This window comes from Sinohyriopsis cumingii, chromosome 11 (genome assembly GCF_028554795.1).
Source record: "Sinohyriopsis cumingii isolate HCF-2022 chromosome 11, ASM2855479v2, whole genome shotgun sequence".
NCBI lineage: Eukaryota > Metazoa > Mollusca > Bivalvia > Unionida > Unionidae > Sinohyriopsis > Sinohyriopsis cumingii.
In genome coordinates this window covers 78,891,957-78,908,642 of record NC_142971.1, presented here as the reverse complement: position 1 = coordinate 78,908,642, position 16,686 = coordinate 78,891,957, and the positions used below count along the sequence as shown (strand labels likewise).

General features: G+C 34.8%; 3 protein-coding genes across 8 annotated transcripts in view; all 3 read right to left on the bottom strand.

Moving 5' to 3' along the window:
- The window catches only part of LOC149788808 (uncharacterized), a 108,739-nt gene extending 98,683 nt beyond the window's left edge, over positions 1-10,056 (bottom strand). For 3 of the 4 annotated variants that reach the window (XR_016424249.1, XR_016424248.1, XM_089974931.1), the window contains exon 1: positions 9,125-10,055. The gene's annotated coding sequence lies outside the window, so the exon portion shown is untranslated. Of the gene's footprint in view, positions 1-9,124 lie in introns of all 4 variants that reach the window. The other variant, XR_016424250.1, reaches the window with a different exon arrangement.
- Positions 1-16,686, bottom strand: part of LOC149788803 (enoyl-CoA hydratase domain-containing protein 3, mitochondrial-like) — a 433,692-nt gene that overhangs the window by 134,600 nt on the left and 282,406 nt on the right. The window lies entirely within an intron of this gene.
- Positions 4,291-9,110, bottom strand: LOC149788809 (uncharacterized). 2 transcript variants are annotated; one of them, XM_089974934.1, is made up of 3 exons: positions 8,406-9,110; positions 7,581-7,734; positions 4,291-7,073 (listed from the first exon to the last, which is right to left on the bottom strand). In XM_089974934.1, the coding sequence occupies exons 1-3, from the start codon at positions 8,452-8,454 to the stop codon at positions 6,908-6,910; spliced, it is 369 nt and encodes a 122-aa protein (XP_089831060.1). In that variant the 5' UTR covers positions 8,455-9,110; the 3' UTR covers positions 4,291-6,907. The 2 variants fall into 2 exon arrangements, with proteins under 2 accessions (XP_089831060.1, XP_089831059.1); XM_089974933.1 differs by having other exon boundaries at positions 7,581-7,927; positions 8,406-9,107.

Below are 16,686 nucleotides of genomic sequence, written 5' to 3'. Positions count from 1 at the left end.
CAACATGGGATGAGATCTACTTCGTAAGTCAAGGTTCAGATATGTTAGCCCATCTGCACCTTGGCGGATCAACCAGATATTTCATTTCTTCGTGTCTGTGAATGTCAATGGCTGCGATAACAAGCCACCACATCCAGTTAAAACAAAGATGTTCAAATCTGAATATTGTTCCTCCATTATCAAGACAAGATGTGTACACAACTGGAATGTAATTATAAATAAACGATTTTCCACTGCTGGTCCATGCTTGCACAAATACATCCTTTTCCTCAAATACACGTGCAATGACTTCTTTCTGGTATTTAGTCAAACGTTCGATATTAAAACCCACAAAGTATCCCTTTGAAGTCAGTTGCCTACACCATCTACTGCCGCCGCTTTTACACGCTATTGGTTAGTTGGCATTGCATACTAAGGGAAGAAACTCGTAATGCCGATAGATGTCTCTATCATGTCTATTGCAATGCACTCGAATATTTGATCTATCCGTCTAGGTGTAGATCGGCTAACGTATCGGAACTTTGGCTTCCGAAGATGGGGATGAGAGTGGTCAGAGGAAACTTAATTTATATATGAACGACAAGCCTACCAAGAGATTACGATGTACATACATTTTCATACACAATCTTCTCTCATATCCGGGTCATTTGTTATGAATAATGACAGCAAGCCGTAGTATATCTTTAGCTGCTTCTAGTCCCCAGTAGTCGTACACGATAGCCGCTCGAAACTGTACCATTTGCTGCTAGATGAAATGTGTCGTACACGATGGTCACTAGAAACTGTACCATATTTCTACCAATGAAATCTGTCTACACAATATTCACTAGAAACTCTACCACATTGCTGCGAATGAAATGTGTTGTACGTCAGAATTTCAATTCGGTTCGTATACTTGAAAACAATAACCAATATAATTTAAGAAAGACGTCTAGTTAAACACACACATAATAAATATAATGCATCATAGTCTGTATTGCTTATTTATTTATCTATTTATTCTATCTATTGCAATACCAATTAATAGTATCTAGCGACTTAAAACTAGAAGAAAAATACAAAACTACCTATCCATACTCTGTTACTCTTTTTCATTTCCACAATATCAAATCTTACAAAATTAATGGCATTTCAAAATTGCATACACAAGAGTACTTATTAGGATCACTACCGTCCTACACTCAAGTCTGTCAAATCGATTGGAAGTTTATTCATCGTTGTTTGAACTCAACCATTATATTTATGTCAATACTGGATAACAAATGTCTCCGAAAGTAATATCATTCCATTAACAGTAGATATATTTCTTTAACTGTGAACACGGGCTATATGAATATGTATATGTGTAGTCAGACTGGTATTTGTTTCTGTTGTTGTTATGGGGTTTAACGCAAATTTTCGGTACAGTTCATATAGATGTCTCTATCATGTCTATTGCAATGCACTCGACTGTTTGATTTATCAACCTAGGTGTAGATCAGCTAAAATATCGGACATTTGGTTCCGATGATGGCGGCAATCATTACTGGTGGACAAAGAACCCAGGAAGAACTACCGAACCCACGAGAATCTACTGGCAAACTTTATCACGTATCCACTAGAAAACACGCAGAAAAGTGAGATGGCAGTGATCTGGAACAGTGAGCACTTGAGACCACTAGGCCACTCAGGGCCCCCGACTGATATTTGCAAAATAACATTGACTAGACAGAAGTTACCGTAAATATGAATACGGGTAATATGACCGAATTTGTAAAAAGTTAGTGATACTGACAGGTAACTGCCTCACATCCATTGTGAACACAGGTAAAACGAATGAGCATTAGTGTAGTTTAGCAATCAGACAAAGAAGACTGATGCTTACAAAATTTATATAAATCCCTTAAAATGTAAGGTTCCTGAAAAAGCTGGCATGTCTCAATCGGAAAAACATGTCTTTTTTTTAACCTTCGCATGCGAAGTTGTGACGTTTCAAAAACGAACACGCCAATCACTGCAGTGAACTTTTGTAACATGCATGAACAAGTTAGGTAACGTATAGATTACACCAGGGGTGGGCAAACTACGGCCCGCGGGCCACATGCGGCCCGCCAAGGGCTTTCATGCGGTCTAGGAACAAGTTATCATTAGCACTGACTCTGTTTATGTTACTCTGTTTATCAAATAAATGTTCTTCTTTTCAAGTTTAAGTTTTCAAATATCAACAATATATTAACAACTGAAAACTAATTATGATGTTATCTAGACAAACCTTTTTTTTCTTCCTATTTCAAATATTAATTATTTTACTTCATGACTGCGACGAGGTGTAAATTTGTGTATACGGCACTTGCACTGGAAAGTTTGCCCACCTCTGGATTACACCATACCTGGCTGATTGTGTTGCAAACTAGTATTTCAAAGATGTTTCAGTCTCCCAAATATTTTTCTAAAATACAAAAAAAAATTGCAAAATTAATGTCATTTTAAAAAATGTATACATGTTGTTATGGGGTTTAACGCAAATTTTAGAATCACCACCGTCTTCCACTACAGTCTCTACCATAACGATTGTAAGTTGATAGCTCTGTTTAAAGTGCCATACCAGTGTATATAAAGTAAATACAATTCAATAGCATTTGAATAGAAAGTCAAGTCTGGAAGCGGTATAAAAAACCGATGAATAAATTCGCCATAATAACTGAGAAATACACTCAGGTGTGTTTTCGAAAATAATACACATCAGACCAATTTTATCGCTCGGTAATTTCCGGAGTGTGTAGATCGCCTGACGTCATAATTTGAACACATACATTACTTCCGTTTCTATCAAAACATAAACAACGCTCTTGTTCCGTTCCATATTAGCTAGTTTGAAAAGTTTTATCATCACAGTCATGCCAAGAGGAGATCGTGGAGGTACAAGCGAGGACAGCGGGGTCAGGTGTGTTGCAGAAAATTGTTGGAATTCAAATGCTGATGGGTTTTCCATGCATTCCTTTCCGAAAGACCAAGTACTTCATCGCAGGTAGACAGATTTTGTAACAATCAAAAGAGCAAACTGGGATGGTCTGACTGAGTTTTCTGCCCTCTACTCCTTTCAGTTCACACCAGAATGCCTCCCATTTAGGTATAAATTTGATGTTGAGCATATGGGTAGGGCACCAAAAGAAAGTCAAACTCAATGATGCTGCTGCTCCGTCATTCCAATGAGTGAAGGAAACTGACAACCAAGCCAAGGTAACTGCAAATGTATCAGAAACTTCAACACCAAAGCATCAACTGTGTAGGCTTGAAATGTTGTCACCATCAGAGTTAGTAACTTGTTAAGTGTCACCACCAAAGAAAGTTAGAAGGGGCTATTCAAAGAGAGAAGTTGCAAGGGTGAGTTTTCAAGGACATATACCATATTATATATATGATATTCAACAGATCAGTCACTGCCACATTTTCCATTTCTACACTATAGAACGTTTTTTCATAGTTTTCAAAACAAATGCATTAAATATCTAATCAATCAAGAACTGAGATATAAACAGTGGATAAATAGTCACAATTTTCATGTTGCCTTCAACTTTGTTTGACCATGTGAATAGAAAAATCTTTCTGCTGGTAGATTTAGAAGGCCTACATATATTTTTCACTGTCGGACAAATGTGTGAATCAGATTACATATAGATATTTACAAACGTGACGAGGTTTATTCCATTCCGCAATAAATAAAAATCTGAATAACACAAAATGTAGTAGAAATTTTACAATATTGTGATCTTTTTTGTTTCAGTGGTGGTGGTATTGTTATGTTCAACAATTTTTCAGTCGTATCTTGGCAACAATCATTTAAGTCCATCAAGTGTGTTCAATTAGTAGATCTATTTCTTATTGATCAATGATATTTGGTATGCAAAAACATCTTATGGAGCACATGTCATATAGGTATGTGACTTTGATTTAACTGTATTAATCTAGTAAATTATTGAATTTAGATATATTTTTGTTAGTGCACACTTTCATTTTCCTCCAAGATAGCATAAAACCAAGCTTTGGTGAATATATTGTAACGTGCTCCACCCCGGGGGTTAATTTCCCGGCGCAAGCTCCCTTATATTTAGAGAATTTCTTCCTGTTTCGATGGTTCGGCAATCCTCAAACTGAGACTTTGAATTGGTTGCAATAGTATAATGTACTGGTAGTACATAGTACGTCGTCTGATAACAGACGAAATCTCTGTGGAAATAATGGCTTCTTATACTAGCTACTTATCCGTGAGGAAATTATTTATATAAGTATATAAACAACATAAAATCTGAATGAGAAAAATAGAGGATTTATTTTAGTCTTAACATGTCAATAAACACTTCAATATAACAGAATTCACATATTCTCTTCCTAGTCAATAAATAAATTAGTATAACAGAACGTACATATACTTATAACCAGCAGTCTCAACAGTTAGTATTAAATAATAATATTGATCAAATATAATTTACTGTAATACTTTTATAATGTTTATAGGGGTAACATTAAAATCCCAATACAAACGAATTCAAATGAATAGAATTAACAGGCGAAACGGGTGACCATTTCTTTTACGATAAAAATATAAAGTCATACAAATGTACTGAAATAGCGTTATGGAGGCCCTATATCCCTACATAAGAGTATTCAACACTTTATCTTTGGCTTTGATTTTCCTTAGTACATAAATTTATTATTAAATTATTATATTGCATAAATGAATGTATATTTTCTAATATTATTATTTCTACTTAGAGAATGATAACATTCCCTATCACTTTTGGAAGCCGATAATATATTGTAGTTGTATACGAACCCGATGCCGGTTGAAGGGAAACTGACTGGTTTGCGCGACACCCATATTTATAACCTTCTGTTGCACTACACAGTGTAACTCTCCGCCAAAATAGTACATATTGTTAACAAGTATTTAAGACTCAATAAATACTAAATATCGTTAAATTATTGAGATACAAAACAAACATTAAATGCTAATTATATTATTACAATCTTAATCGCAAACGTATGGTCAAAAACCCTAAAATCCTTGTGTCACACGTATAAATAGTAAACATTGGCCTCCAAACAAGTTGGTGGTGCGAGAAAATTAGAACATGCAAGGTAAGTGCATTATTTTCTTGTTGAGCATAACTTATTCTACGTAAAAACTAGTTATATCAACTGTTTATTGCTGTTCAATAATGACTGCATATACCGCGTAGTGGAAATCTGAGGTGCCTCCAATACGTAAATTGCCTCCAAAACAAAGATGGCGGACATCGTGAAATACCTTGAACGTTGTACATAATGTGAATGATATAGAACATTTGTTCTGTAATACATGGAACTTAACATAGTCTCAGAATATCCAATTGCATGTGAAACTAGTATATGTGTGATTTACAATATTGAAACAATGTAAACCAATGGTATGACACATTGGAGGTGCCTCCAGTACATAAAGTGCCTCCAAAACAAAGATGGCGGACATCGTGAAATACATTGAACGTTGTACATAATATCAATCATACAGAACAGTTGTTTTGTAATACATCGAACTTAACATAGTCTCAGAATATCCATCTGCATATGAAACTAGCATATTTGTATTCATGTAAAATTCGTAACAATATTTTATAACTTATAGGATCTAAAGTATTTGACAAGCTTGAAGAGATTGTGACAGCAGACAAATGATAAAATATGTACCAATGCTGTCATCTGGACAGTAAGCTTCAGCATTGGAAAAATACAACTCTGTGATCCATTATTTTGCACCAAAGATGACTGGTTTCTCCTATCAAGAAATGCTTTTACGGTAAAGCTTAAATTATTGCACACACAAAATTTCTGATTCAGGTTTGTCAGTGTTTTATTTATAGTCCAGTATATTCATATTCAAATCATAAATATCAAGATCTGATCTTTTGATATCCTACAATGTAAAATTGTATAACAGTTTTTAGTGTTTTGGAATGTTTGCAAATAAAGTATCTATAAAAATAAATTATCTGTGTTCTGATACAATTATATACTGTATTTTGCATCTTTATTTACTTTGGAATAGGCTTTAGCTAGCTGCATTGCATTTTAATGAAAACAGCCAAAGAGAGAAAGCGTGCACTAAGGATGTGAGAGCCAGATATAAAATACTGTGTCCAAGGTACAAGAAAGGAGAATACATTGTCAGGAAATTCCTTGTCGACTCAACATATGGCAAGAATATACATTAGTAATCAATGAACATAAAGGCATATATCACTTAGAAATATACATTAGTAATTAATGAACATAAAGGCATATATCACTTAGAAATATACATTATTAATCAATGAACATAAAGGCATATATCACTTAGAAATATACATTAGTAATCAATGAACATAAAGGCATATATCACTTAGAAATATACATTAGTAATCAATGAACATAAAGGCATATATTACTTAGAAATATACATTAGTAATCAATGAACATAAAGGCATACATCACTTAGAAATATAAATATTGTTGTACCAAGTGTATGTATCTATATTATTTTTTGTAATTATTAAATTCAAACAGTAAAGGCAAAATATTTGTTAAAGTTGACACTCCTTTAATTTTAAAGGTCATGAATTTTCCCTGTGGTAAAATAGTAAAAATATACAAACAATTGTAAAGACAATTACTTTTAATTCATGTATTAACTTCAACAAAAGGTTGCAGTTTTTGGCTTGTACAATACAATGCATATTAAATTTAATTTGCAGATTATGTTAAATGTCTGATGAAAACAGCATTTACAATTGGACAGGTGTATCACATGAATGATGAAGGAGTACAACTTATGGTAGATGTATCACCACCATTATGTAGTCTGTATGAGTGGCCTGACAAGGATATTTTACTCAAAATCTTCTTAGCAGGTTTAATTGCTGTCAGCCTCATGAAAGCCAGTGTAGTTCAGGTTTTGATCAGGAAAGACAGTACGGATCCTCTGAAGTACACATGATAGAATGATGACCCTCACTTCCTTGCCCAAGAAGTGCCAACACCACCGAGCAAATTGTCTATATGCTGTATACCGATGTCTTCTGAAATAATAATTTGGAAATTGAGTTGAAATAAAATATGCTTTATCATTAGATCAAATTTGGAAATCAGAAGTTTTAGTAGATAGTATTAGTAGTGGCCCAGTGCGATTTATCTTTATTTTGTATATCAACAAAGTTAAATGATGCCAGTATAATCTATGCATGCACACACACATATATATATATATATATATATATATATATATATATATATATATATATATGACCATCTTATTTTGCGACACAAATATGAAATAAAACAATATTTGTACATGTATATGTGCTGTTTTTTGGCATGATTCATCAGTATCACTGGTATAAAGGTTAGACAGTGTAGGCCTCCAGAACATGGGTTCAATCCAAGAAGATGTCATAAAATGACTTGAAAAAGTGGTTTATTTATTTGCTGTATTAATAACCCCAATACGGTGCTGTCATGCATAGATCATGAAAGCAAAATTTATGAAAACAAAAGAACATGAAAAATTACTCAGATATTTTACTTACTCATTTCCTTGTTCTGGATGTTCTCCAAATTGTTGTCTATACTGGTAGTATGCAACTTTTAAAACATGGATGTCGAGGCAAACTGCAATGAACCCTGGATGGTGTGCTATACACTGTATCCCCTGGTATTCATTTCGGATAATTGTGACCTTCTCTATGTCAAAACAACATACACATTCCCTTGCTGTAGGCATTACCAAACAATGTCCATAATTACATGTAAAATAGTTTTCTTCTTTAATGCATTGTGCTGTGCTTGTTAAATTTAATCTCATGTTTATGAACACATCAATAGCACAGACACAAAGTGACTAAAGTCAGGAACAGATAAAACGTGTAGTACAGCACTGTAAAATTAAATTAGATATGAAAGAAACTAGAAGTTGCAAGAAGATGCTTACCACAGATAAAAAAGGTTTATTTCATAGTTTACCAAAATCAACTATTAGCATACATATGAGAAATTCGAAATTTTAACTTATAATACAGCGTACAGAATATGAATTCAATTTTAATGCCATGAGGGTAATATCCTGGATTTTTCAATAGTTGTGCCAAAGCGGACCACCTCTCCTAGAAATCTTAAGTACTTCTAAATCATATCAACCTGTTCACAGGTTTTCAAAGCTTACAACTGTGATCCGATGTACCTTTTACTTATCAAGGTATAGTTACGTCTCTACCCATGAAATGATATACACTTGTGCAGCCTTTATTACAGGTGAGAAAAAATCCAAATTTGTAAAAGAACAGGAGACTGTCAATATCGTTGGATACACATATTTATCCTAACTTAGGCTGTAGACATATTCAGAAAACAATTACCATGAATTGTCCGTAAATCTATCTTGTCTTTCTTATTCGTCATCTTCATCTGCAACTTCGGATTGTTCGGTATTGGAAATATAGGGTTCAAACTGGTATGGATTAATTTGGGGGACGATACCAACTCAGCCTTTGTTTACAACAAGTGTTTATAATGTGACGTCACGCTTTGTTGTCACTAAATACCGGAAGTGGTCGGCAGTTGCCTTAAGGTTTCGGTTATGAACGTAAACCGGTGCAAACGCGATATTAGGTAGGCTCCCACGCAGTTAAAACTGAAAATTTTTCAATCGGATTTTTTACATTCGTATTTTGAACATATAATATCTTTTTCCACGAAATGAACTGAATAAATGTAGATACACTGTTGTGGCACTTTAAAGTCTGAACTCGGCCATGATAGGTATATATGCAAATAGTGGATAATAAATACCCTCCAAAGTAATGTCATTCCAATATCATTTTATACAATGACTGGATATGAGATTTCATGATCGTGGAAACAGGTATTAGGAATGCCTATTTATGTAGTCAGAATAATATTTGCAAAAAGCATTGACTAAATAGAAGTTACCGTAATTGTAAACACGGGCAACATGGCTACGTTTGTATGCAGTTAGACTTACCCTGGCTGATAACTGGCCAACACACATTATGAACACGTATAATATGAATACACGTTTGTATAGTATAGTAATCATATAAAAAATGATACTTACAAAATTTCTATCAATCCATTAAACTGTAAACTTCCTGAATTGTTTGGGAATTGACATTTCGACATGTATTTTTTTTTTATACTTTCCCAGCCAAAGTTGTGACGCTATACACAAACCCGCCAATCAATGCACATAATGTCTGAAGCATGCAGCAACAAGCTAACTAGGATCTGAATAGGTAACTCCGTACCTGGCTAAGTTATGCTGTTGAGAATTATTAGTTCAAGGACACTTGAAGGATAAACATGAATTGTATCGCTTGATCGCGTGCTTTGTTCAAACTAAGAAAGGCAGTTAAAATTTAAAAAATAACATGAAATAATAAGCAAGGATCAAATTATGAGAACAAAACATCGACCTTTACATACAAGCTTTCTGTTTATTTGAATTTAGTAACTCGAATATTTCTTTCTATCTTTTTTCTTTCTCTCTTTTTTCTTTCTTTCTTTCTTTGTTTCTTTCTTTCCTTCTTTCTTTCTTTCTTTCTTTCTTTCTTTCTAGTTGTCCGTCTGCCAGATACTGTTACAGTGAATTAAAATCCTCCTCATCCTCTCCTTTCTTGTCCTTTTTTGCTAATGTTACCACAACAAACGGCACTCAGCATCACACCAAATAGTATTGTCAGAACTACTGACAGGACACCCAGTCTGGTCGAGCCACAACAAACGGCACTCAGCTTCACACCAAATAGTATTATCAGAACTACTGACAGAACACCCAGTCTGGTCGAGCCACAACAAACGGCACTCAGCATCACACCAAATAGTATTATCAGAACTACTGACAGGACACCCAGTCTGGTCGAGCCACAACAAACGGCACTCAGCATCACACCAAATAGTATTATCAGAACTACTGACAGGACACCCAGTCTGGTCGAGCCACAACAAACGGCACTCAGCATCACACCAAATAGTATTGTCAGAACTACTGAAGGACACCCAGTCTGGTCGAGCGACTAGCACTGTCAATGCTGCAAATATAGCTTCACTCTCTCACTACAATGAAATCAGCACTTATCATCCCATCAAATAACATTAATGGAATCACTACTACTGTTAATGATGTATTTATTGCTTTTATTCCTAAATCAACTGTATGCTATGTTTTACACAACATATCTACCTGCTGTCGCTATTAACACCTCGTTGATATTCATACAAACGCCACCGCTTTAAATCTTTATTTTACGTTTTGCTCTTGTTTTGTGTTGTTGACACCAGCAAAACTGCTGCAGATTCTTACTGATCGATAAAATAGAATCCAGCAATAAAATCACCAGAAAATCACCAGAGTTGATGCATCTGCTTTATTTATTTCAACATTTTTCAAAATACGACCAGCATCATATATACTTTAAATATATATGCTCATATGACACATTAGGTCTAATATATTAATTTAATCCACTTGAAATACCGGCGTTCAGGACGGTCTTACAGCAAAGTAGTATGAAACAAAATTATACTATATACCCACCTGCCAAGTACATAAGCCTTAAGTCCCGCCGTGTTTGCTAACACGAGAAATCACAGCGCAATCGACATTGACCGTTATATGCTTACTAACGTGCGCGATTGCAGCATTTACCACATTCACCCGCTGTGCTTGCTAACGTGGGTTATTACAGCGTTCGCGACATTAACATTGTTAACTTTGCTAACGTGAGTTATTACAGCGTTAGGGACATTGACCCCGTTGTGTTTGTTAATGAGGCCATTACAACACTGTCGACAATGACCCCGTTTGGTTTGCTGGAGTGGGCCATTACAGCGTTACAGACATTACGCCAATGTGTTTGCTAACGTGTGCCATTATGGCGTTGCAGAGACTGTCTGCTAACGTGGGCCAGCATTGTAGACATTGATCCCGTTGTGTTTTTAACGAGGACAATTACAACGTTGTCAACGTTGTCAATTTGGACGTTCACTGCCTGTGGTAGTGACGGCGGCCATCTTGGTGACGATGATTATGGTGGTGATGCAATGACAGCGATTATATTAATATTGTTATTTCCAACTCCACTATTTCTACATTTGTGTGACCAATTAGCACAGTATATATGTTCTCTTCTGATATTTATGCACTCTTGCATCTTGCTTAGTCTTCATGCAAAAAGATAATTACAATCCAATATCTCAATGCTGTAAAAATGCCGTTATCTATTGCGCGTAAATTACAATACCAAATTGCATATTTTAGCTCGTGTAAATATATGTTCCATAAAACAGATTGTCCCTGAACATACAAATGACAGATTTTTGTGTTCATAATATATAACTTTACACTCATTACGCTCTGTAAGTTATTTTTGACTATACAACACCCAACCATCCATTAAGTCTATTTGCAATATCAATAGCCAGGGCCGAGAAGGGGGGGGGGGGGCAACCAGTGATATATGCCCGGACCCATAAAGCGGCCTGGCTGAACAATACTTTTAAATTTTCTAAAAGAAAATTTTTGTTTGGACAAGAACTAGAATAGGCTCGTTGTTTCTTACCCCAGGCACGTGATGGTTCTTTACGTCACCACAAAGTATACTTGATTTGGAACTGGAATCTTGTTCAGATATATAAACACCACAACTGTCCGTAAGATTGTAACTCAATATGCCTCAGTATATTTAAAAGAAAAAATTGCTTCCACGTTCCTTTGTACTCACACTTCATTTGTCCTCGTGCAAATAGTGCCTCACACTTTCTTTGTCCTCACAGAACCTGCTTACCCCACACTTCATATGTTGCTTCCGGTTGGTAGAAAATTAATTTTAATGACAACATTTTACTTCAATTTTCAAGGATGAGTTAGAAAACAAGGTCAAATTTCAATTGAAATATCGCATCTGCTGCTTTCCCGTTGACTTCTTAGCAGCGAAAATTCCAGGTAATACCTTTTGTTTGTCTGTTTTTAGCTGAACACCCTTCAAAGGACATAGTGAGTTCAACCTGTATAATACTTCTCTCTTTAACGGGGGTTATTGTTATTACATATCACGAGGATATACTTGAGCGAGCGATGGATCGATCGAGAGTCGGCTTGACTTAAATAACTGAAGTTTACTTTTGGACAATTTCTCTATTAGGCTGTTTATTTGGTGGGGCGGTATGTTTATTAATTATTGCAGTCACAACCTTCTGCATTTAGGAGTATGTATGTATGTCTATATATAGAGAGAGAGACAGAGAATTATAATTATACACCAGTCGCAACGGAAAGTGCTATACCTGGATTCTTTAGGAGAATGCTTGATAATAGTAGGAAGAATTTTATACGTCCGGTGTGAGCAGAAGAGTTGGCACCATACCATTCCCCAGGAACAACTGGCAGGCTGCGGTGCTGTCAAAAAAAGTGGCACATGCACAATTGTGCGCACGCCACTACAATTAAACTCAACAACAAGAAGTCAGCTGATATATATATATATATATATATATATATATATATATATATATATATATATATATATATATATATATATATATATATATATACTTATTTTATAGTCATATTCGTTTGTTTAGTTAGCGGTCAGTTATATAAATATTACGGACAGTTTTAACCTTTCATAAAGTTTACTAAGATCATACCTACCCACGATAATTTAAAAGTCTGCCCACAAATATATAGAGTTCTGCCCACAAATGTATAGGGCTCCGCCCACAAATACGTTATCATGGAACAAATATATAAGCGTTCTGTACACATTCCACCAGCAAGACCAGTATTACTATTAATTGATGGTCATAATACTCATGTCAAGTTGAATGTTGTGAGAAAATGTACGGAACTAGGCATAATTCTCTTTGCACTTCCTCCACACACAACACACAAACTGCAGCCACTTGACAGGGGGTGTTTCAAGCCTTTGAAGGAAAATTACAAAAGAGAATGCAAAATATTTATGGAAGAAAATCCTGGCAGAGTAGTAAGTAGGTTTGTATTTGGAATAATTTTTGGTAAAGTTTATGCCAAAGGCCTTTGCCCCTCAACCATCATAAACTCATTCGCTAAATGTGGTATCTACCCTCTCCAGCCAGAAGTCATCCTACATTCTAATGATTTTGCACCATCACTTGTTGGAAATACAGAAGTGAAAATCTCTTGGATCTCTGATGTATCAAAGGCATTGGAGCATATACAAATATTTGACACATATACGAGGCATTCCCTTCCTGCCTAACTAATGTTGCATGAGAGTCCAGAGCTGGAAGACACACTTCATGCATCTAATGCGACAATTCAGCACTGTCAAAAGGAGCTTCCTGGAACTGCAGTTGAGACCACAATAACAGCTTCAGCAGAAACTCCAGTAACAACCCCATCACCAGATGCAAAAATCCTATGATCAGACCCCACTCCAGCAGCTGAGGCCCCAAAAATAGACCCACCAACTGCACTAAAGGCCTTAAGGACAGCCCTTGAGCAATTTGATAAGGCACCAGAAACAGCATCTATAACACCAGTTGTGGACAAAATAGTATTCGCTACCTCAGTAGATGAGGACCCAGGAATATCTTTAACAACATCTGCTGTTGATGACATTTTGAATACGTCCATCTACAACATGTTTGATAACTCGGAGTTTGCAGTATCTAAAGTCAAGAAAAGAAAAACAATTGTTCGTGCCAGAGCGCTCACAGAGGTAGAAGAAAAGAAAAGAATGAAGCATAAAAATGAAAAGGAAAGGAGAAAAAAAAGAAAGACTTGTGGGAAGAAGGGAGAAAGAACTGATGAAAAAATCTCAGAAAAAGCAAAGAGATCATTTAAAAATAAGACTGTTCCCAAACGAAGAGATGAAGTGACATTGGAAGCAGGTAATGAAAAAGATGTTGAATGCCCCCACAGCTTGGGTGTATTCAGTCAGGAAGTTGCTGAAGAGGTTGAGCAAATGTGGGTCTGCTGCGATGTCTGCCAGAAGTGGATGCATGAGGAATGTCTTCCAGTTTCGTTCTCAGTTGACATGGACAAGCCTTTCAACTGTCCTATATGCATTTGAATGTAGAAGTCATGTTCTTTGTATTAATCTATGCAATTGTCCTACATGCATTTGAATGTACAAGTTGTGTTCTCTGTATGCATCTATGCAACTGTGGAAAACAAATTGGTAGCACATATTTTACACAAAGTTGCACTAAGCAGATCAATGCAATCAAAACAGTTTCCTGATTGCCAAGTCAGAAACAGATTGTTAATGTGATAATATAGCTGTCAGCAAAGGATGACAGTGGAGACAGTGTACCTATGTGCATGCAAGTCTGAGTTGTTACCATGATAATAGTCTTAAACAGATTATATAAAGTTATGACATTTTTGTATTATGACAATTAAAGCCAAATATTTTCTTCATCTGCAATTAAATTAAACTGAACATAACATTAAATATATCTATTTGATAATCTGCATTACTAGTCAATCAGATTTTTTTATATCTTACACTAGTACCATTTTGTACATATTGATTTCAGATGAGTAACAAATCATCTCCTAGAGTGGCGATAAGAAACTTGATAGTTGTAGGCATGCACCACTATGGTAATAAGCAGCTGGCAGTTAGTGCTGCATATAGACTGGAGCTGGAACCTTTAAATCCATACGATCAAAATGTAGTAGCAGTCTTTCGTGGCCCCAAAAAAGTTCGGAACTTAAAGCGTGACTCTACTAAATTTATTTGTAACATACTAAAGGAAAACAGCCATACTAATAACATTATGATCAAGGTCAAATATGATGCAGAGGTTGTAAGCAGAAAAACTGGTCCACAGCAAATATGTGTGGCTGCATTTAAATGCAAACCTAGTTATGTAGATAAAATGAAGGACCGTTTCAAAGAGTTTCCAAACACAGATGCTTTGTTTATGTAGTTCACAACTTTCTGTTATGTGGTAATTATATTTTTGTTGTAAATATTTGTTTTTGAAATGAGTATAAATGAAGAAAAAAATTCTCCCCACAAATTTCCTTTCATTTGTTTCAAAGGTATGTTAATTATAATTATACAATTTTTTCTTCTTATTTAATTATTTAGTCATATTTGTGGGTGATTATTTATTCATAATCTGTTAAAGCTACATCTTTACATGTATAATAATAAGGTTCATTTAATAAAATTAAAGATGTTGTTATAATACCTTCAGCTTTGGGTACATTACATAAAATGAAAAGAAAAACTCAGATGTATAATATATCTTCTACAATGCAAAGATAGGTAATCATCCATTTACATTTATAGCATTAGATGTAACTGCACTTTCACTTATGATAATTACGGTATTATGATAAATATAACTAAAATGTTGCATATTTACCTTTTTCATAGTTTATTTATAGTGTTTCAGTAAATAAGGTATGTTAGGGTTTACAATTTTCTTTTTAAAAACACAAATAAATGTCCGATAATACCTGGAGTTGTCCGATTTTACCCCGTGTAGAGCATCTATTTTGCATGACCATGTGTGATCACGTGATACATGTATTGTCAAAATGGAAGCTGCAAAATAGCAATCGAGGTTAACGTTTTATTCCAGTTTGCAGGAAAAACCTGAACATATAAGTCTTAATATTGTGTTCCATTTATTAGTTGTCCGAAAATACCCCCAGTGACGTTATTAGTAGTAGTATTAAAAGCAGAAAGTAATAAATATGCATGATAAAATGTATTATTACGTTTCATGTTCTCGAGGCAATAACATTTTCAATGTTTAATTATGAATTTCACAAAAAAATTATAAAACCATTTTTATTCAGAGTGCATAATTTTTGATTTGGTATCATGTATTTAATAAAGTCTGTATTTTATTTAATATTTAAATTTTATGACTGAGAATTTTGTCATGTAACTTTATACACTCTTAGACTCAATTTTGATTGTGCTTGTTATACCTGGTATACTGCACATTGTATTCATCAGCCCCACAAGCATTACTCCCATAAAGCAAAGCCCCAAATATGTGTTGGTACTGATAAATGATTTGTGGACTTTGTCCAGTATCATTACATGTTTGGGGCTGATTTATTGTCTACACGATCATGTTCATTTTGATGTGACAGCCTATCTATTGAAAACTGCATTTCCTTCAAAGAGAATGATTTGAGCCCTTGAGAAGTAGTGGCACTGATATTAGAACTAGTTGCTACTGGGGCTTGTATAGTTGCTAGCAATTTATCCAAAATTATAAATGTACAGTATACTACCTTAACAGTATAGTGAATCTGTGATTTACAGGTAAATTGTAAGCAATGACATGAGTCCCTGTAGTATCTACATATAAATAATTTCATAAACTTTTAATATAAATTTAAGGTTTGTCAGTTGGAAATAAGAGTACAGAAATAGTTGGAGAGTATCCATTTATTTAAACTTTCATGTAACAATTGAATTCTCCAAAATTTAAATATTTCTAGCCCATGATACAGCTAGGCCTATTTGAATATGACAGTCTTTGTATCAACGTACTTTAACAAAGAAAATAGATATTGATGTTGGAATCACGCATAAGTGTGCATGCCTCTCCATCCTTTGATTACTTTACGTCTCACATTACATGAAGGATCTGAATGAA